General features: G+C 61.6%; 1 protein-coding gene across 4 annotated transcripts in view; it reads right to left on the bottom strand.

Moving 5' to 3' along the window:
* camk2d1 (calcium/calmodulin-dependent protein kinase (CaM kinase) II delta 1) overlaps nt 1–22925 on the bottom strand; it is a 160272-nt gene extending 137347 nt beyond the window's left edge. For all 4 annotated transcript variants that reach the window (XM_079257636.1, XM_079257638.1, XM_079257635.1 and 1 more), the window contains exon 1: nt 22633–22925. In XM_079257636.1, the coding sequence (XP_079113762.1) occupies nt 22633–22694 (62 nt within the window). In that variant the 5' untranslated portion in view covers nt 22695–22925. The remainder of the gene's footprint in view (nt 1–22632) is intronic.
* Nucleotides 22926–23209: the final 284 nt, after the last annotated feature.

Here is a 23209-nt window from a genome sequence, read left to right as displayed (position 1 = left end):
GCTGGGACACCTGTCCACACCTGTCCTCACCCTGCTGGGAAACCTGTCCACACCCTGCTGGGACACCTGTCCACACCCTGCTGGGACACCTGTCCACATCCTGCTGGGACACCTGTCCACACCTGTCCTCACCCTGCTGGGACACCTGTCCACACCCTGCTGGGACACCTGTTGACACCTGTCCACACCCTGCTGGGACACCTGTTCACACCTGTCCTCACCCTGCTGGGACACCTGTTCACACCCTGCTGGGACACCTGTCCACACCTGTCCTCACCCTGCTGGGACACCTGTTCACACCCTGCTGGGACACCTGTTCACACCCTGCTGGGACACCTGTTCACACCTGTCCACACCCTGCTGGGACACCTGTTCACACCCTGCTGGGACACCTGTCCACACCCGTCTGGGACACCTGTCCACATCTGTCCACACCCTGCTGGGACACCTGTTCACACCTGTCCACACCCTGCTGTGACACCTGTTCACACCCTGCTGGGACACCTGTTCACACCTGTCCACACCCGTCTGGGACACCTGTTCACACCTGTCCACACCCTGCTGGGACACCTGTTCACACCCTGCTGGGACACCTGTTCACACCTGTCCACACCCTGCTGGGACACCTGTTCACACCCTGCTGGGACACCTGTCCACACCCGTCTGGGACACCTGTCCACACCTGTCCTCACCCTGCTGGGACACCTGTCCACACCCTGCTGGGACACCTGTCCACACCTGTCCTCACCCTGCTGGGACACCTGTCCACACCCTGCTGGGACACCTGTCCACACCTGTCCTCACCCTGCTGGGACACCTGTCCACACCCTGCTGGGACACCTGTCCACATCCTGCTGGGACACCTGTCCACACCTGTCCTCACCCTGCTGGGAAACCTGTCCACACCCTGCTGGGACACCTGTCCACACCTGTCCTCACCCTGCTGGGAAACCTGTCCACATCCTGCTGGGACACCTGTCCACACCTGTCCTCACCCTGCTGGGAAACCTGTCCACACCCTGCTGGGACACCTGTCCACACCTGTCCTCACCCTGCTGGGACACCTGTCCACACCTGTCCTCACCCTGCTGGGACACCTGTCCACAACCTGCTGGGACACCTGTCCACACCTGTCCTCACCCTGCTGGGAAACCTGTCCACACCCTGCTGGGACACCTGTCCACACCTGTCCTCACCCTGCTGGGACACCTGTCCACATCCTGCTGGGACACCTGTCCACACCCTGCTGGGACACCTGTCCACACCTGTCCTCACCCTGCTGGGACACCTGTCCACACCCTGCTGGGACACCTGTCCACATCCTGCTGGGAAACCTGTCCACACCCTGCTGGGACACCTGTCCACACCTGTCCTCACCCTGCTGGGAAACCTGTCCACATCCTGCTGGGACACCTGTCCACACCTGTCCTCACCCTGCTGGGAGACCTGTCCCCACCCTGCTGGGACACCTGTCCACATCCTGCTGGGACACCTGTCCACACCCCGCTGGGACACTTGTCCTCACCCTGCTGGGACACATGTCCTCACCCTGCTGGGACACCTGTCCACACCCTGCTGGGACACTTGTCCTCACCCTGCTGGGACACCTGTTCACACCCTGCTGGGACACCTGTTCACACCTGTCCTCACCCTGCTGGGACACCTGTCCACACCCTGCTGGAACACCTGTTCACACCCTGCTGGGACACCTGTCCTCACCCTGCTGGGACACCTGTTCACACCCTGCTGGGACACCTGTCCACACCCTGCTGGGACACCTGTTCACACCTGTCCACACCCTGCTGGGACACCTGTCCACATCCTGCTGGGACACCTGTTCACACCTGTCCTCACCCTGCTGGGACACCTGTTCACACCTGTCCACGTCCTGCTGGGACACCTGTCCTCACCCTGCTGGGACACCTGTCCACATCCTGCTGGGACACCTGTTCACACCTGTCCTCACCCTGCTGGGACACCTGTTCACACCTGTCCACACCCTGCTGGGACACCTGTCCACATCCTGCTGGGACACCTGTTCACACCCTGCTGGGACACCTGTTCACACCTGTCCACACCCTGCTGGGACACCTGTCCACATCCTGCTGGGACACCTGTCCACACCCTGCTGGGACACCTGTTCACACCCTGCTGGGACACCTGTCCTCACCCTGCTGGGACACCTGTTCACACCCTGCTGGGACACCTGTTCACATCCTGCTGGGACACCTGTCCACACCTGTCCTCACCCTGCTGGGACACCTGTTCACACCCTGCTGGGACACCTGTTCACACCCTGCTGGGACACCTGTTCACACCTGTCCACACCCTGCTGGGACACCTGTCCACATCCTGCTGGGACACCTGTCCACACCCTGCTGGGACACCTGTCCACACCTGTCCTCATCCTGCTGGGAAACCTGTCCACACCCTGCTGGGACACCTGTCCACACCCTGCTGGGACGCCTGTCCACACCTGTCCTCACCCTGCTGGGACACCTGTCCACACCCTGCTGGGACACCTGTCCACACCTGTCCTCACCCTGCTGGGACACCTGTCCACACCCTGCTGGGACACCTGTCCACACCTGTCCTCACCCTGCTGGGAAACCTGTCCACACCCTGCTGGGACACCTGTCCACACCTGTCCTCACCCTGCTGGGACACCTGTCCACATCCTGCTGGTACACCTGTCCACACCCTGCTGGGACACCTGTCCACACCTGTCCTCACCCTGCTGGGACACCTGTCCACACCCTGCTGGGACACCTGTCCACATCCTGCTGGGACACCTGTCCACACCTGTCCTCACCCTGCTGGGAAACCTGTCCACACCCTGCTGGGACACCTGTCCACACCTGTCCTCACCCTGCTGGGAAACCTGTCCACATCCTGCTGGGACACCTGTCCACACCTGTCCTCACCCTGCTGGGACACCTGTCCACACCCTGCTGGGACACCTGTTGACACCTGTCCACACCCTGCTGGGACACCTGTCCACACCCTGCTGGGACACCTGTTCACACCTGTCCTCACCCTGATGGGACACCTGTTCACACCCTGCTGGGACACCTGTCCACACCTGTCCTCACCCTGCTGGGACACCTGTTCACACCATGCTGGGACACCTGTTCACACCCTGCTGGGACACCTGTTCACACCTGTCCTCACCCTGCTGGGACACCTGTTCACACCTTGCTGGGACACCTGTTCACACCTGTCCACACCCTGCTGGGACACCTGTTCACACCCTGCTGGGACACCTGTCCACACCCGTCTGGGACACCTGTCCACATCTGTCCACACCCTGCTGGGACACCTGTCCACACCTGTCCTCACCCTGCTGGGACACCTGTCCACACCCTGCTGGGACACCTGTCCATACCTGTCCTCACCCTGCTGGGACACCTGTCCACACCCTGCTGGGACACCTGTCCACACCTGTCCTCACCCTGCTGGGACACCTGTCCACACCCTGCTGGGACACCTGTCCACATCCTGCTGGGACACCTGTCCACACCTGTCCTCACCCTGCTGGGAAACCTGTCCACACCCTTCTGGGACACCTGTCCACACCTGTCCTCACCCTGCTGGGAAACCTGTCCACATCCTGCTGGGACACCTGTCCACACCTGTCCTCACCCTGCTGGGAAACCTGTCCACACCCTGCTGGGACACCTGTCCACACCCTGCTGGGACACCTGTCCACACCTGTCCTCACCCTGCTGGGACACCTGTCCACACCTGTCCTCACCCTGCTGGGACACCTGTCCACACCTGTCCTCACCCTGCTGGGACACCTGTCCTCACCCTGCTGGGACACCTGTCCACATCCTGCTGGGACACCTGTCCACACCCTGCTGGGACACCTGTCCACACCTGTCCTCACCCTGCTGGGACACCTGTCCACACCCTGCTGGGACACCTGTCCACATCCTGCTGGGAAACCTGTCCACACCCTGCTGGGACACCTGTCCACACCTGTCCTCACCCTGCTGGGAAAGCTGTCCACATCCTGCTGGGACACCTGTCCACACCTGTCCTCACCCTGCTGGGACACCTGTCCCCACCCTGCTGGGACACCTGTCCACATCCTGCTGGGACACCTGTCCACACCCCGCTGGGACACTTGTCCTCACCCTGCTGGGACACATGTCGTCACCCTGCTGGGACACCTGTCCACACCCTGCTGGGACACTTGTCCTCACCCTGCTGGGACACCTGTTCACACCTGTCCTCACCCTGCTGGGACACCTGTCCACACCCTGCTGGGACACCTGTTCACACCTGTCCACACCCTGCTGGGACACCTGTTCACACCTGTCCACACCCTGCTGGGACACCTGTCCACATCCTGCTGGGACACCTGTTCACACCTGTCCTCACCCTGCTGGGACACCTGTCCACACCCTGCTGGGACACCTGTTCACACCTGTCCACGTCCTGCTGGGACACCTGTCCTCACCCTGCTGGGACACCTGTCCACACCCTGCTGGGACACCTGTCCACATCCTGCTGGGACACCTGTCCACACCTGTCCTCACCCTGCTGGGAAACCTGTCCACACCCTGCTGGGACACCTGTCCACACCTGTCCTCACCCTGCTGGGAAACCTGTCCACATCCTGCTGGGACACCTGTCCACACCTGTCCTCACCCTGCTGGGAAACCTGTCCACACCCTGCTGGGACACCTGTCCACACCTGTCCTCACCCTGCTGGGACACCTGTCCACACCTGTCCTCACCCTGCTGGGACACCTGTCCACACCTGTCCTCACCCTGCTGGGACACCTGTCCACACCCTGCTGGGAAACCTGTCCACACCTGTCCTCACCCTGCTGGGACACCTGTCCACACCCTGCTGGGACACCTGTCCACACCTGTCCTCACCCTGCTGGGACACCTGTCCTCACCCTGCTGGGACACCTGTCCACATCCTGCTGGGAAACCTGTCCACACCCTGCTGGGACACCTGTCCACACCTGTCCTCACCCTGCTGGGAAACCTGTCCACATCCTGCTGGGACACCTGTCCACACCTGTCCTCACCCTGCTGGGACACCTGTCCCCACCCTGCTGGGACACCTGTCCACATCCTGCTGGGACACCTGTCCACACCCCGCTGGGACACTTGTCCTCACCCTGCTGGGACACATGTCGTCACCCTGCTGGGACACCTGTCCACACCCTGCTGGGACACTTGTCCTCACCCTGCTGGGACACCTGTTCACACCTGTCCTCACCCTGCTGGGACACCTGTCCACACCCTGCTGGGACACCTGTTCACACCTGTCCACACCCTGCTGGGACACCTGTTCACACCTGTCCACACCCTGCTGGGACACCTGTCCACATCCTGCTGGGACACCTGTTCACACCTGTCCTCACCCTGCTGGGACACCTGTCCACACCCTGCTGGGACACCTGCTCACACCTGTCCACGTCCTGCTGGGACACCTGTCCTCACCCTGCTGGGACACCTGTCCACACCCTGCTGGGACACCTGTTCACACCCTGGTGGGACACCTGTTCACACCTGTCCACACCCTGCTGGGACACCTGTCCACATCCTGCTGGGACACCTGTCCACACCCTGCTGGGACACCTGTCCTCACCCTGCTGGGACACCTGTTCACACCCTGCTGGGACACCTGTTCACATCCTGCTGGGACACCTGTCCACACCTGTCCTCACCCTGCTGGGACACCTGTTCACACCCTGCTGGGACACCTGTCCACACCTGTCCTCACCCTGCTGGGACACCTGTTCACACCCTACTGGGACACCTGTCCACACCTGTCCTCACCCTGCTGGGAAACCTGTCCACACCCTGCTGGGACACCTGTCCACACCTGTCCTCACCCTGCTGGGACACCTGTCCACATCCTGCTGGGACACCTGTCCACACCCTGCTGGGACACCTGTCCACACCTGTCCTCACCCTGCTGGGACACCTGTCCACACCCTGCTGGGACACCTGTCCACATCCTGCTGGGAAACCTGTCCACACCCTGCTGGGACACCTGTCCACACGTGTCCTCACCCTGCTGGGAAACCTGTCCACATCCTGCTGGGACACCTGTCCACACCTGTCCTCACCCTGCTGGGACACCTGTCCCCACCCTGCTGGGACACCTGTCCACATCCTGCTGGGACACCTGTCCACACCCCGCTGGGACACTTGTCCTCACCCTGCTGGGACACATGTCGTCACCCTGCTGGGACACCTGTCCACACCCTGCTGGGACACTTGTCCTCACCCTGCTGGGACACCTGTTCACACCTGTCCTCACCCTGCTGGGACACCTGTCCACACCCTGCTGGGACACCTGTTCACACCTGTCCACGTCCTGCTGGGACACCTGTCCTCACCCTGCTGGGACACCTGTCCACACCCTGCTGGGACACCTGTTCACACCTGTCCACACCCTGCTGGGACACCTGTCCACATCCTGCTGGGACACCTGTCCACACCCTGCTGGGACACCTGTTCAAACCCTGCTGGGACACCTGTCCTCACCCTGCTGGGACACCTGTTCACACCCTGCTGGGACACCTGTTCACATCCTGCTGGGACACCTGTCCACACCTGTCCTCACCCTGCTGGGACACCTGTTCACACCCTGCTGGGACACCTGTCCACACCTGTCCTCACCCTGCTGGGACACCTGTTCACACCCTGCTGGGACACCTGTTCACACCTGTCCACATCCTGCTGGGACACCTGTCCACACCCTGCTGGGACACCTGTTCACACCTGTCCACACCCTGCTGGGACACCTGTCCACACCCTGCTGGGACACCTGTTCACACCTGTCCACATCCTGCTGGGACACCTGTCCACACCTGTCCTCAACCTGCTGGGACACCTGTCCACACCTGTCCTCACCCTGCTGGGACACCTGTTCACACCTGTCCTCACCCTGCTGGGACACCTGTTCAAACCCTGCTGGGACACCTGTTCACACCTGTCCACACCCTGCTGGGACACCTGTCCACATCCTGCTGGGACACCTGTCCACACCTGTCCTCACCCTGCTGGGACACTTGTCCACACCCTGCTGGGACACCTGTTCACACCTGTCCACACCCTGCTGGGACACCTGTCCACATCCTGCTGGGACACCTGTTCACACCTGTCCTCACCCTGCTGGGACACCTGTCCACGTCCTGCTGGGACACCTGTCCTCACCCTGCTGGGACACCTGTTGACACCTGTCCACACCCTGCTGGGACACCTGTCCACATCCTGCTGGGACACCTGTTCACACCTGTCCTCACCCTGCTGGGACACCTGTCCACACCTGTCCACACCCTGCTGGGACACCTGTCCACACCTGTCCACACCCTGGTGGGACACCTGTCCACACCCTGCTGGGACACCTGTTCACACCTGTCCTCACCCTGCTGGGACACCTGTTCACACCTGTCCACATCCTGCTGGGACACCTGTCCACACCTGTCCTCAACCTGCTGGGACACCTGTCCACACCTGTCCTCACCCTGCTGGGACACCTGTTCACACCTGTTCACACCCTGCTGGGACACCTGTCCACACCTGTCCTCACCCTGCTGGGACACCTGTTCAAACCCTGCTGGGACACCTGTTCACACCTGTCCACATCCTGCTGGGACACCTGTTCACACCTGTCCACATCCTGCTGGGACACCTGTTCACACCTGTCCTCACCCTGCTGGGACACCTGTCCACGTCCTGCTGGGACACCTGTCCTCACCCTGCTGGGACACCTGTTGACACCTGTCCACACCCTGCTGGGACACCTGTTCACACCCTGCTGGGACACCTGTCCACACCTGTCCTCACCCTGCTGGGACACCTGTTCACACCCTGCTGGGACACCTGTTCACATCCTGCTGGGACACCTGTCCACACCTGTCCTCACCCTGCTGGGACACCTGTTCACACCCTGCTGGGACACCTGTCCACACCCTGCTGGGACACCTGTCCACACCTGTCCTCACCCTGCTGGGACACCTGTCCTCACCCTGCTGGGAAACCTGTCCACATCCTGCTGGGAAACCTGTCCACACCCTGCTGGGAAACCTGTCCACACCTGTCCTCACCCTGCTGGGAAACCTGTCCACATCCTGCTGGGACACCTGTCCACACCTGTCCTCACCCTGCTGGGACACCTGTCCCCACCCTGCTGGGACACCTGTCCACATCCTGCTGGGACACCTGTCCACACCCCGCTGGGACACTTGTCCTCACCCTGCTGGGACACATGTCGTCACCCTGCTGGGACACCTGTCCACACCCTGCTGGGACACTTGTCCTCACCCTGCTGGGACACCTGTTCACACCTGTCCTCACCCTGCTGGGACACCTGTCCACACCCTGCTGGGACACCTGTTCACACCTGTCCACACCCTGCTGGGACACCTGTTCACACCTGTCCACACCCTGCTGGGACACCTGTCCACATCCTGCTGGGACACCTGTTCACACCTGTCCTCACCCTGCTGGGACACCTGTCCACACCCTGCTGGGACACCTGCTCACACCTGTCCACGTCCTGCTGGGACACCTGTCCTCACCCTGCTGGGACACCTGTCCACACCCTGCTGGGACACCTGTTCACACCCTGGTGGGACACCTGTTCACACCTGTCCACACCCTGCTGGGACACCTGTCCACATCCTGCTGGGACACCTGTCCACACCCTGCTGGGACACCTGTCCTCACCCTGCTGGGACACCTGTTCACACCCTGCTGGGACACCTGTTCACATCCTGCTGGGACACCTGTCCACACCTGTCCTCACCCTGCTGGGACACCTGTTCACACCCTGCTGGGACACCTGTCCACACCTGTCCTCACCCTGCTGGGACACCTGTTCACACCCTACTGGGACACCTGTCCACACCTGTCCTCACCCTGCTGGGAAACCTGTCCACACCCTGCTGGGACACCTGTCCACACCTGTCCTCACCCTGCTGGGACACCTGTCCACATCCTGCTGGGACACCTGTCCACACCCTGCTGGGACACCTGTCCACACCTGTCCTCACCCTGCTGGGACACCTGTCCACACCCTGCTGGGACACCTGTCCACATCCTGCTGGGAAACCTGTCCACACCCTGCTGGGACACCTGTCCACACGTGTCCTCACCCTGCTGGGAAACCTGTCCACATCCTGCTGGGACACCTGTCCACACCTGTCCTCACCCTGCTGGGACACCTGTCCCCACCCTGCTGGGACACCTGTCCACATCCTGCTGGGACACCTGTCCACACCCCGCTGGGACACTTGTCCTCACCCTGCTGGGACACATGTCGTCACCCTGCTGGGACACCTGTCCACACCCTGCTGGGACACTTGTCCTCACCCTGATGGGACACCTGTTCACACCTGTCCTCACCCTGCTGGGACACCTGTCCACACCCTGCTGGGACACCTGTTCACACCTGTCCACACCCTGCTGGGACACCTGTTCACACCTGTCCACATCCTGCTGGGACACCTGTTCACACCTGTCCTCACCCTGCTGGGACACCTGTCCACACCCTGCTGGGACACCTGTTCACACCTGTCCACGTCCTGCTGGGACACCTGTCCTCACCCTGCTGGGACACCTGTCCACACCCTGCTGGGACACCTGTTCACACCTGTCCACACCCTGCTGGGACACCTGTCCACATCCTGCTGGGACACCTGTCCACACCCTGCTGGGACACCTGTTCAAACCCTGCTGGGACACCTGTCCTCACCCTGCTGGGACACCTGTTCACACCCTGCTGGGACACCTGTTCACATCCTGCTGGGACACCTGTCCACACCTGTCCTCACCCTGCTGGGACACCTGTTCACACCCTGCTGGGACACCTGTCCACACCTGTCCTCACCCTGCTGGGACACCTGTTCACACCCTGCTGGGACACCTGTTCACACCTGTCCACATCCTGCTGGGACACCTGTCCACACCCTGCTGGGACACCTGTTCACACCTGTCCACACCCTGCTGGGACACCTGTCCACACCCTGGTGGGACACCTGTCCACACCCTGCTGGGACACCTGTTCACACCTGTCCTCACCCTGCTGGGACACCTGTTCACACCTGTCCACATCCTGCTGGGACACCTGTCCACACCTGTCCTCAACCTGCTGGGACACCTGTCCACACCTGTCCTCACCCTGCTGGGACACCTGTTCACACCTGTTCACACCCTGCTGGGACACCTGTCCACACCTGTCCTCACCCTGCTGGGACACCTGTTCAAACCCTGCTGGGACACCTGTTCACACCTGTCCACATCCTGCTGGGACACCTGTTCACACCTGTCCACATCCTGCTGGGACACCTGTTCACACCTGTCCTCACCCTGCTGGGACACCTGTCCACGTCCTGCTGGGACACCTGTCCTCACCCTGCTGGGACACCTGTTGACACCTGTCCACACCCTGCTGGGACACCTGTTCACACCCTGCTGGGACACCTGTCCACACCTGTCCTCACCCTGCTGGGACACCTGTTCACATCCTGCTGGGACACCTGTCCACACCTGTCCTCACCCTGCTGGGACACCTGTTCACACCCTGCTGGGACACCTGTCCACACCCTGCTGGGACACCTGTCCACACCTGTCCTCACCCTGCTGGGACACCTGTCCTCACCCTGCTGGGACACCTGTCCACATCCTGCTGGGAAACCTGTCCACACCCTGCTGGGAAACCTGTCCACACCTGTCCTCACCCTGCTGGGAAACCTGTCCACATCCTGCTGGGACACCTGTCCACACCTGTCCTCACCCTGCTGGGACACCTGTCCCCACCCTGCTGGGACACCTGTCCACATCCTGCTGGGACACCTGTCCACACCCCGCTGGGACACTTGTCCTCACCCTGCTGGGACACATGTCGTCACCCTGCTGGGACACCTGTCCACACCCTGCTGGGACACTTGTCCTCACCCTGCTGGGACACCTGTTCACACCTGTCCTCACCCTGCTGGGACACCTGTCCACACCCTGCTGGGACACCTGTTCACACCTGTCCACACCCTGCTGGGACACCTGTTCACACCTGTCCACACCCTGCTGGGACACCTGTCCACATCCTGCTGGGACACCTGTTCACACCTGTCCTCACCCTGCTGGGACACCTGTCCACACCCTGCTGGGACACCTGCTCACACCTGTCCACGTCCTGCTGGGACACCTGTCCTCACCCTGCTGGGACACCTGTCCACACCCTGCTGGGACACCTGTTCACACCCTGGTGGGACACCTGTTCACACCTGTCCACACCCTGCTGGGACACCTGTCCACATCCTGCTGGGACACCTGTCCACACCCTGCTGGGACACCTGTCCTCACCCTGCTGGGACACCTGTTCACACCCTGCTGGGACACCTGTTCACATCCTGCTGGGACACCTGTCCACACCTGTCCTCACCCTGCTGGGACACCTGTTCACACCCTGCTGGGACACCTGTCCACACCTGTCCTCACCCTGCTGGGACACCTGTTCACACCCTACTGGGACACCTGTCCACACCTGTCCTCACCCTGCTGGGAAACCTGTCCACACCCTGCTGGGACACCTGTCCACACCTGTCCTCACCCTGCTGGGACACCTGTCCACATCCTGCTGGGACACCTGTCCACACCCTGCTGGGACACCTGTCCACACCTGTCCTCACCCTGCTGGGACACCTGTCCACACCCTGCTGGGACACCTGTCCACATCCTGCTGGGAAACCTGTCCACACCCTGCTGGGACACCTGTCCACACGTGTCCTCACCCTGCTGGGAAACCTGTCCACATCCTGCTGGGACACCTGTCCACACCTGTCCTCACCCTGCTGGGACACCTGTCCCCACCCTGCTGGGACACCTGTCCACATCCTGCTGGGACACCTGTCCACACCCCGCTGGGACACTTGTCCTCACCCTGCTGGGACACATGTCGTCACCCTGCTGGGACACCTGTCCACACCCTGCTGGGACACTTGTCCTCACCCTGATGGGACACCTGTTCACACCTGTCCTCACCCTGCTGGGACACCTGTCCACACCCTGCTGGGACACCTGTTCACACCTGTCCACACCCTGCTGGGACACCTGTTCACACCTGTCCACATCCTGCTGGGACACCTGTTCACACCTGTCCTCACCCTGCTGGGACACCTGTCCACACCCTGCTGGGACACCTGTTCACACCTGTCCACGTCCTGCTGGGACACCTGTCCTCACCCTGCTGGGACACCTGTCCACACCCTGCTGGGACACCTGTTCACACCTGTCCACACCCTGCTGGGACACCTGTCCACATCCTGCTGGGACACCTGTCCACACCCTGCTGGGACACCTGTTCAAACCCTGCTGGGACACCTGTCCTCACCCTGCTGGGACACCTGTTCACACCCTGCTGGGACACCTGTTCACATCCTGCTGGGACACCTGTCCACACCTGTCCTCACCCTGCTGGGACACCTGTTCACACCCTGCTGGGACACCTGTCCACACCTGTCCTCACCCTGCTGGGACACCTGTTCACACCCTGCTGGGACACCTGTTCACACCTGTCCACATCCTGCTGGGACACCTGTCCACACCCTGCTGGGACACCTGTTCACACCTGTCCACACCCTGCTGGGACACCTGTCCACACCCTGCTGGGACACCTGTTCACACCTGTCCACATCCTGCTGGGACACCTGTCCACACCTGTCCTCAACCTGCTGGGACACCTGTCCACACCTGTCCTCACCCTGCTGGGACACCTGTTCACACCTGTCCTCACCCTGCTGGGACACCTGTTCAAACCCTGCTGGGACACCTGTCCACACCTGTCCTCAACCTGCTGGGACACCTGTCCACACCTGTCCTCACCCTGCTGGGACACCTGTTCACACCTGTCCTCACCCTGCTGGGACACCTGTTCAAACCCTGCTGGGACACCTGTTCACACCTGTCCACACCCTGCTGGGACACCTGTCCACATCCTGCTGGGACACCTGTCCACACCTGTCCTCACCCTGCTGGGACACTTGTCCACACCCTGCTGGGACACCTGTTCACACCTGTCCACACCCTGCTGGGACACCTGTCCACATCCTGCTGGGACACCTGTTCACACCTGTCCTCACCCTGCTGGGACACCTGTCCACGTCCTGCTGGGACACCTGTCCTCACCCTGCTGGGACACCTGTTGACACCTGTCCACACCCTGCTGGGACACCTGTCCACATCCTGCTGGGACACCTGTTCACACCTGTCCTCACCCTGCTGGGACACCTGTCCACACCTGTCCACACCCTGCTGGGACACCTGTTCACACCTGTCCACACCCTGCTGGGACACCTGTTCACACCTGTCCACACCCTGGTGGGACACCTGTCCACACCCTGCTGGGACACCTGTTCACACCTGTCCTCACCCTGCTGGGACACCTGTTCACACCTGTCCACATCCTGCTGGGACACCTGTCCACACCTGTCCTCAACCTGCTGGGACACCTGTCCACACCTGTCCTCACCCTGCTGGGACACCTGTTCACACCTGTTCACACCCTGCTGGGACACCTGTCCACACCTGTCCTCACCCTGCTGGGACACCTGTTCAAACCCTGCTGGGACACCTGTTCACACCTGTCCACATCCTGCTGGGACACCTGTTCACACCTGTCCACATCCTGCTGGGACACCTGTTCACACCTGTCCTCACCCTGCTGGGACACCTGTCCACGTCCTGCTGGGACACCTGTCCTCACCCTGCTGGGACACCTGTTGACACCTGTCCACACCCTGCTGGGACACCTGTTCACACCCTGCTGGGACACCTGTCCACACCTGTCCTCACCCTGCTGGGACACCTGTTCACACCCTGCTGGGACACCTGTTCACATCCTGCTGGGACACCTGTCCACACCTGTCCTCACCCTGCTGGGACACCTGTTCACACCCTGCTGGGACACCTGTTCACACCCTGCTGGGACACCTGTTCACACCTGTCCACACCCTGCTGGGACACCTGTCCACACCCTGCTGGGACACCTGTCCACATCCTGCTGGGACACCTGTCCACACCTGTCCTCACCCTGCTGGGAAACCTGTCCACACCCTGCTGGGACACCTGTCCACACCTGTCCTCACCCTGCTGGGAAACCTGTCCACATCCTGCTGGGACACCTGTCCACACCTGTCCTCACCCTGCTGGGACACCTGTCCACACCCTGCTGGGACACCTGTTGACACCTGTCCACACCCTGCTGGGACACCTGTCCACACCCTGCTGGGACACCTGTTCACACCTGTCCTCACCCTGCTGGGACACCTGTTCACACCCTGCTGGGACACCTGTCCACACCTGTCCTCACCCTGCTGGGACACCTGTCCTCACCCTGCTGGGACACCTGTTCACACCATGCTGGGACACCTGTTCACACCCTGCTGGGACACCTGTTCACACCTGTCCTCACCCTGCTGGGACACCTGTTCACACCCTGCTGGGACACCTGTTCACACCTGTCCACACCCTGCTGGGACACCTGTTCACACCCTGCTGGGAAACCTGTCCACACCCGTCTGGGACACCTGTCCACATCTGTCCACACCCTGCTGGGACACCTGTCCACACCTGTCCTCACCCTGCTGGGACACCTGTCCACACCCTGCTGGGACACCTGTCCATACCTGTCCTCACCCTGCTGGGACACCTGTCCACACCCTGCTGGGACACCTGTCCACACCTGTCCTCACCCTGCTGGGACACCTGTCCACACCCTGCTGGGACACCTGTCCACATCCTGCTGGGACACCTGTCCACACCTGTCCTCACCCTGCTGGGAAACCTGTCCACACCCTTCTGGGACACCTGTCCACACCTGTCCTCACCCTGCTGGGAAACCTGTCCACATCCTGCTGGGACACCTGTCCACACCTGTCCTCACCCTGCTGGGAAACCTGTCCACACCCTGCTGGGACACCTGTCCAAACCCTGCTGGGACACCTGTCCACACCTGTCCTCACCCTGCTGGGACACCTGTCCACACCTGTCCTCACCCTGCTGGGACACCTGTCCACACCCTGCTGGGACACCTGTCCACACCTGTCCTCACCCTGCTGGGACACCTGTCCACATCCTGCTGGGACACCTGTCCACACCCTGCTGGGACACCTGTCCACACCTGTCCTCACCCTGCTGGGACACCTGTCCACACCCTGCTGGGACACCTGTCCACATCCTGCTGGGAAACCTGTCCACACCCTGCTGGGACACCTGTCCACACCTGTCCTCACCCTGCTGGGAAACCTGTCCACATCCTGCTGGGACACCTGTCCACACCTGTCCTCACCCTGCTGGGACACCTGTCCCCACCCTGCTGGGACACCTGTCCACATCCTGCTGGGACACCTGTCCACACCCCGCTGGGACACTTGTCCTCACCCTGCTGGGACACATGTCGTCACCCTGCTGGGACACCTGTCCACACCCTGCTGGGACACTTGTCCTCACCCTGCTGGGACACCTGTTCACACCTGTCCTCACCCTGCTGGGACACCTGTCCACACCCTGCTGGGACACCTGTTCACACCTGTCCACACCCTGCTGGGACACCTGTTCACACCTGTCCACACCCTGCTGGGACACCTGTCCACATCCTGCTGGGACACCTGTTCACACCTGTCCTCACCCTGCTGGGACACCTGTCCACACCCTGCTGGGACACCTGTTCACACCTGTCCACGTCCTGCTGGGACACCTGTCCTCACCCTGCTGGGACACCTGTCCACACCCTGCTGGGACACCTGTCCACATCCTGCTGGGACACCTGTCCACACCTGTCCTCACCCTGCTGGGAAACCTGTCCACACCCTGCTGGGACACCTGTCCACACCTGTCCTCACCCTGCTGGGAAACCTGTCCACATCCTGCTGGGACACCTGTCCACACCTGTCCTCACCCTGCTGGGAAACCTGTCCACACCCTGCTGGGACACCTGTCCACACCCTGCTGGGACACCTGTCCACACCTGTCCTCACCCTGCTGGGACACCTGTCCACACCTGTCCTCACCCTGCTGGGACACCTGTCCACACCTGTCCTCACCCTGCTGGGACACCTGTCCACACCCTGCTGGGAAACCTGTCCACACCTGTCCTCACCCTGCTGGGACACCTGTCCACATCCTGCTGGGACACCTGTCCACACCCTGCTGGGACACCTGTCCACACCTGTCCTCACCCTGCTGGGACACCTGTCCACACCCTGCTGGGACACCTGTCCACATCCTGCTGGGAAACCTGTCCACACCCTGCTGGGACACCTGTCCACACCTGTCCTCACCCTGCTGGGAAACCTGTCCACATCCTGCTGGGACACCTGTCCACACCTGTCCTCACCCTGCTGGGACACCTGTCCCCACCCTGCTGGGACACCTGTCCACATCCTGCTGGGACACCTGTCCACACCCCGCTGGGACACTTGTCCTCACCCTGCTGGGACACATGTCGTCACCCTGCTGGGACACCTGTCCACACCCTGCTGGGACACTTGTCCTCACCCTGCTGGGACACCTGTTCACACCTGTCCTCACCCTGCTGGGACACCTGTCCACACCCTGCTGGGACACCTGTTCACACCTGTCCACACCCTGCTGGGACACCTGTTCACACCTGTCCACACCCTGCTGGGACACCTGTCCACATCCTGCTGGGACACCTGTTCACACCTGTCCTCACCCTGCTGGGACACCTGTCCACACCCTGCTGGGACACCTGCTCACACCTGTCCACGTCCTGCTGGGACACCTGTCCTCACCCTGCTGGGACACCTGTCCACACCCTGCTGGGACACCTGTTCACACCCTGCTGGGACACCTGTTCACACCTGTCCACACCCTGCTGGGACACCTGTCCACACCCTGCTGGGACACCTGTCCTCACCCTGCTGGGACACCTGTTCACACCCTGCTGGGACACCTGTTCACATCCTGCTGGGACACCTGTCCACACCTGTCCTCACCCTGCTGGGACACCTGTTCACACCCTGCTGGGACACCTGTCCACACCTGTCCTCACCCTGCTGGGACACCTGTTCACACCCTACTGGGACACCTGTCCACACCTGTCCTCACCCTGCTGGGAAACCTGTCCACACCCTGCTGGGACACCTGTCCACACCTGTCCTCACCCTGCTGGGACACCTGTCCACACCCTGCTGGGACACCTGTCCACACCTGTCCTCACCCTGCTGGGACACCTGTCCACACCCTGCTGGGACACCTGTCCACATCCTGCTGGGAAACCTGTCCACACCCTGCTGGGACACCTGTCCACACGTGTCCTCACCCTGCTGGGAAACCTGTCCACATCCTGCTGGGACACCTGTCCACACCTGTCCTCACCCTGCTGGGACACCTGTCCCCACCCTGCTGGGACACCTGTCCACATCCTGCTGGGACACCTGTCCACACCCCGCTGGGACACTTGTCCTCACCCTGCTGGGACACATGTCGTCACCCTGCTGGGACACCTGTCCACACCCTGCTGGGACACTTGTCCTCACCCTGATGGGACACCTGTTCACACCTGTCCTCACCCTGCTGGGACACCTGTCCACACCCTGCTGGGACACCTGTTCACACCTGTCCACACCCTGCTGGGACACCTGTTCACACCTGTCCACATCCTGCTGGGACACCTGTTCACACCTGTCCTCACCCTGCTGGGACACCTGTCCACACCCTGCTGGGACACCTGTTCACACCTGTCCACGTCCTGCTGGGACACCTGTCCTCACCCTGCTGGGACACCTGTCCACACCCTGCTGGGACACCTGTTCACACCTGTCCACACCCTGCTGGGACACCTGTCCACATCCTGCTGGGACACCTGTCCACACCCTGCTGGGACACCTGTTCAAACCCTGCTGGGACACCTGTCCTCACCCTGCTGGGACACCTGTTCACACCCTGCTGGGACACCTGTTCACATCCTGCTGGGACACCTGTCCACACCTGTCCTCACCCTGCTGGGACACCTGTTCACACCCTGCTGGGACACCTGTCCACACCTGTCCTCACCCTGCTGGGACACCTGTTCACACCCTGCTGGGACACCTGTTCACACCTGTCCACATCCTGCTGGGACACCTGTCCACACCCTGCTGGGACACCTGTTCACACCTGTCCACACCCTGCTGGGACACCTGTTCACACCTGTCCACATCCTGCTGGGACACCTGTCCACACCTGTCCTCAACCTGCTGGGACACCTGTCCACACCTGTCCTCACCCTGCTGGGACACCTGTTCACACCTGTCCTCACCCTGCTGGGACACCTGTTCAAACCCTGCTGGGACACCTGTTCACACCTGTCCACACCCTGCTGGGACACCTGTCCACATCCTGCTGGGACACCTGTCCACACCTGTCCTCACCCTGCTGGGACACTTGTCCACACCCTGCTGGGACACCTGTTCACACCTGTCCACACCCTGCTGGGACACCTGTCCACATCCTGCTGGGACACCTGTTCACACCTGTCCTCACCCTGCTGGGACACCTGTCCACGTCCTGCTGGGACACCTGTCCTCACCCTGCTGGGACACCTGTTGACACCTGTCCACACCCTGCTGGGACACCTGTCCACATCCTGCTGGGACACCTGTTCACACCTGTCCTCACCCTGCTGGGACACCTGTCCACACCTGTCCACACCCTGCTGGGACACCTGTTCACACCTGTCCACACCCTGGTGGGACACCTGTCCACACCCTGCTGGGACACCTGTTCACACCTGTCCTCACCCTGCTGGGACACCTGTTCACACCTGTCCACATCCTGCTGGGACACCTGTCCACACCTGTCCTCAACCTGCTGGGACACCTGTCCACACCTGTCCTCACCCTGCTGGGACACCTGTTCACACCTGTTCACACCCTGCTGGGACACCTGTCCACACCTGTCCTCACCCTGCTGGGACACCTGTTCAAACCCTGCTGGGACACCTGTTCACACCTGTCCACATCCTGCTGGGACACCTGTTCACACCTGTCCACATCCTGCTGGGACACCTGTTCACACCTGTCCTCACCCTGCTGGGACACCTGTCCACGTCCTGCTGGGACACCTGTCCTCACCCTGCTGGGACACCTGTTGACACCTGTCCACACCCTGCTGGGACACCTGTCCACACCTGTCCTCACCCTGCTGGGACACCTGTTCACACCCTGCTGGGACACCTGTTCACATCCTGCTGGGACACCTGTCCACACCTGTCCTCACCCTGCTGGGACACCTGTTCACACCCTGCTGGGACACCTGTTCACACCCTGCTGGGACACCTGTTCACACCTGTCCACACCCTGCTGGGACACCTGTTCACACCCTGCTGGGACACCTGTTCACACCTGTCCTCACCCTGCTGGGACACCTGTTCACACCTGTCCACACCCTGCTGGGACACCTGTCCACACCCGTCTGGGACACCTGTCCACACCCTGCTGGGACACCTGTCCACACCTGTCCTCACCCTGCTGGGACACCTGTCCACACCCTGCTGGGACACCTGTCCACACCTGTCCTCACCCTGCTGGGACACCTGTCCACACCCTGCTGGGACACCTGTCCACACCCTGCTGGGACACCTGTCCACACCTGTCCTTACCCTGCTGGGACACCTGTCCACACCCTGCTGGGACACCTGTCCACACCTGTCCTCACCCTGCTGGGAAACCTGTCCACACCCTGCTGGGACACCTGTCCACACCTGTCCTCACCCTGCTGGGAAACCTGTCCACACCCTGCTGGGACACCTGTCCACACCCTGCTGGGACACCTGTCCACACCTGTCCTCACCCTGCTGGGACACCTGTCCACACCCTGCTGGGACACCTGTCCACACCTGTCCTCACCCTGCTGGGACACCTGTCCTCACCCTGCTGGGACACCTGTCCACACCTGTCCTCACCCTGCTGGGACACCTGTCCACACCTGTCCTCACCCTGCTGGGACACCTGTCCACATCCTGCTGGGACACCTGTCCACACCCTGCTGGGACACCTGTCCACACCTGTCCTCACCCTGCTGGGACACCTGTCCACACCCTGCTGGGACACCTGTCCACATCCTGCTGGGACACCTGTCCACACCTGTCCTCACCCTGCTGGGAAACCTGTCCACACCCTGCTGGGACACCTGTCCACACCTGTCCTCACCCTGCTGGGACACCTGTCCACACCCTGCTGGGACACCTGTTGACACCTGTCCACACCCTGCTGGGACACCTGTCCACACCCTGCTGGGACACCTGTTCACACCCTGCTGGGACACCTGTTCACACCTGTCCTCACCCTGCTGGGACACCTGTTCACACCCTGCTGGGACACCTGTTCACACCCTGCTGGGACACCTGTCCACACCTGTCCTCACCCTGCTGGGACACCTGTTCACACCCTGCTGGGACACCTGTTCACACCTGTCCTCACCCTGCTGGGAAACCTGTTCACACCTGTCCTCACCCTGCTGGGACACCTGTCCACACCCTGCTGGGACACCTGTCCACACCCGTCTGGGACACCTGTCCACACCTGTCCTCACCCTGCTGGGACACCTGTCCACATCCTGCTGGGACACCTGTCCACACCCTGCTGGGACACCTGTCCACACCTGTCCTCACCCTGCTGGGAAACCTGTCCACACCCTGCTGGGACACCTGTTCACACCTGTCCTCACCCTGCTGGGACACCTGTCCACACCCTGCTGGGACACCTGTTCACACCTGTCCACATCCTGCTGGGACACCTGTCCACACCCTGCTGGGACACCTGTCCACACCTGTCCTCACCCTGCTGGGAAACCTGTCCACACCTTTCCTCACCCTGCTGGGACACCTGTCCACACCTGTCCTCACCCTGCTGGGACACCTGTCCACATCCTGCTGGGACACCTGTCCACACCCCGCTGGGACACCTGTCGTCACCCTGCTGGGACACCTGTCCACACCCTGCTGGGACACCTGTCCACATCCTGCTGGGACACCTGTCCACACCCTGCTGGGACACCCTGCTTGTTTTTTACGTTGTTTTACCTTTAATCTTTAAAGACACTTTAATGTGTCTTCATTCTGTGTGAATAAAGTCTGTTCTACTCTACTGTACTCTATTCTACTTTACTGTACTCTACTTCACTCTATTCTACTGTACTCTACTCTGCTGTACTCTATTCTACTGTACTCTATTCTACTTTACTGTACTCTACTTCACTCTATTCTACTGTACTCTACTCTGCTGTACTCTATTCTACTGAACTCTATTCTACTCTAATGTACTCTATTCTATTGTACTGTACTCTATTCTACTCTACTGTACTCTGCTGTACTCTATTCTACTCTACTGTACTCTATTCTATTGTACTGTACTCTACTCTATTCTACTCTACTGTACTGTACTCTATTCTACTGTACTGTACTCTGCTGTACTCTATTCTACTCTACTGTACTCTATTCTATTGTACTGTACTCTACTCTATTCTACTCTACTGTACTGTACTCTATTCTACTGTACTGTACTCTGCTGTACTCTATTCTACTCTACTGTACTGTACTCTATTCTACTGTACTGTACTCTGCTGTACTCTATTCTACTCTACTGTACTCTATCATGTGTGAGTTTACTTCAAACTAGTTTGGTCATGTTTTCCAGTGGAGGATTGGTGCTTCAGAAGCATTCCTTCCTCCGACATGTGCAGACACACTACCAGGAAGGAGAGGACCTGTCAATCAAACGCAGGCGGACACGCCCACATTCCAGGTGAACCTGCCGTTCAGGCGATGCAACTGGGAGACCAACTGGACCAGTACATCCCGACAACTGGGACCATGAAGCTCCTTCATGCCGATCAGATTCTGCAGGGTAGAAGCCTGGACTCCAGGTGGGGGCCCGGCAGGTGAGGGCCCGGCCGGCAGGTGGGGGCCTTGCAGGTGAGGGCCCGCCAGGTGGGGGCCCGGCCGGTGGGGGCCCGCCAGGTGGGGGCCCGCCAGGTGAGGGCCCGGCAGGTGGGGGCCTTGCAGGTGAGGGCCCGGCAGGTGGGGGCCTTGCAGGTGAGGGCCCGGCAGGTGGGGGCCTGCCAGGTGAGGGCCCGGCCGGCGAGGGCCCGCCAGGTGAGGGCCCGGCCGGTGGGGGCCCGCCAGGTGGGGGCCCGCCAGGTGGGGGCCCGGCCGGTGGGGGCCCGCCAGGTGGGGGCCCGCCAGGTGAGGGCCCGGCAGGTGGGGGCCTTGCAGGTGAGGGCCCGGCAGGTGGGGGCCTTGCAGGTGAGGGCCCGCCAGGTGGGGGCCTGCCAGGTGAGGGCCCGCCAGGTGAGGGCCCGGCCGGTGGGGGCCCGCCAGGTGGGGGCCCGGCCGGTGGAACCGGACTTCCTGCGGAACACTGGAGCGACTGGCGCAAATGAACTGGGATGTCGCCGCTTTCTGCTGCCAAATTGGCGCTAATGGAACAACCTGCGCACACCTGGAACCCCGCCCAGCTTCCTCAGATCGCTCTGATAACGCAGGAATGTCCGCGCACCCGCACGCGCACGTCAAGGTGTGAGCACGTAGGCGGACGTTTCTGGGATCCGCGCGCGAGCCCTGTGGGACCTGAAGTGTGCGCGTGAAGCAGAACTTACTTGCCCAGCTCCTCGTACAGCTGGTACTCATCAGTAAACCTCGTGCACGTTGTTGACGCCATGTCCAGGTGCGCGAGGCGGTGTCGGGAACGGAAAGCTTTGATCTCTCCGCGGTCCTCACAAAGTCTCTTTGAAGAGCCGCCAGAAGAACCGGCGCAAAGTGCGGAACTGGCGCTGAGTGGGTCCTGGAAGGGTGGACTCTGGTGAAGCGGATCCCTGCTGGACTTGGACTTGGAGCTGGAGCGGGAGCCGGAGCTGGAGCTGGAGCTGGAGCTGGAGCTAGACCTGGACCCGGAGCTGGAGCTGGAGCTGGAGCTAGACCTGGACCCGGACCCGGAGCTGGAGCTGGAGCTGGACCCGGAGCTGGAGCTGGACCTGCACTCTGACAGACGTCTCGAGCGGCTGTTGGTCGTCTCGAGCTGACACTTGGATTAGTTGGTAGTGGTCAAGTTAGGGTTGGCGGGCCGCGAAGCACTTCCAGTTGTGAACCTTCAGAATTAAAGCACCCGGTGTGAAACGTTGAAAGTTGCAGAAGTATATAGTTCTGGGTCCTCGTGGGCGACCATCCTGCAGATTT

The sequence above is a fragment of the Telmatherina bonti genome (assembly GCF_933228915.1).
Source record: "Telmatherina bonti genome assembly, chromosome: 18".
Taxonomy (NCBI): domain Eukaryota; kingdom Metazoa; phylum Chordata; class Actinopteri; order Atheriniformes; family Telmatherinidae; genus Telmatherina; species Telmatherina bonti.
Note: the sequence above shows the minus strand (reverse complement) of the source record. Positions and strands in the feature narration are given on the sequence as shown.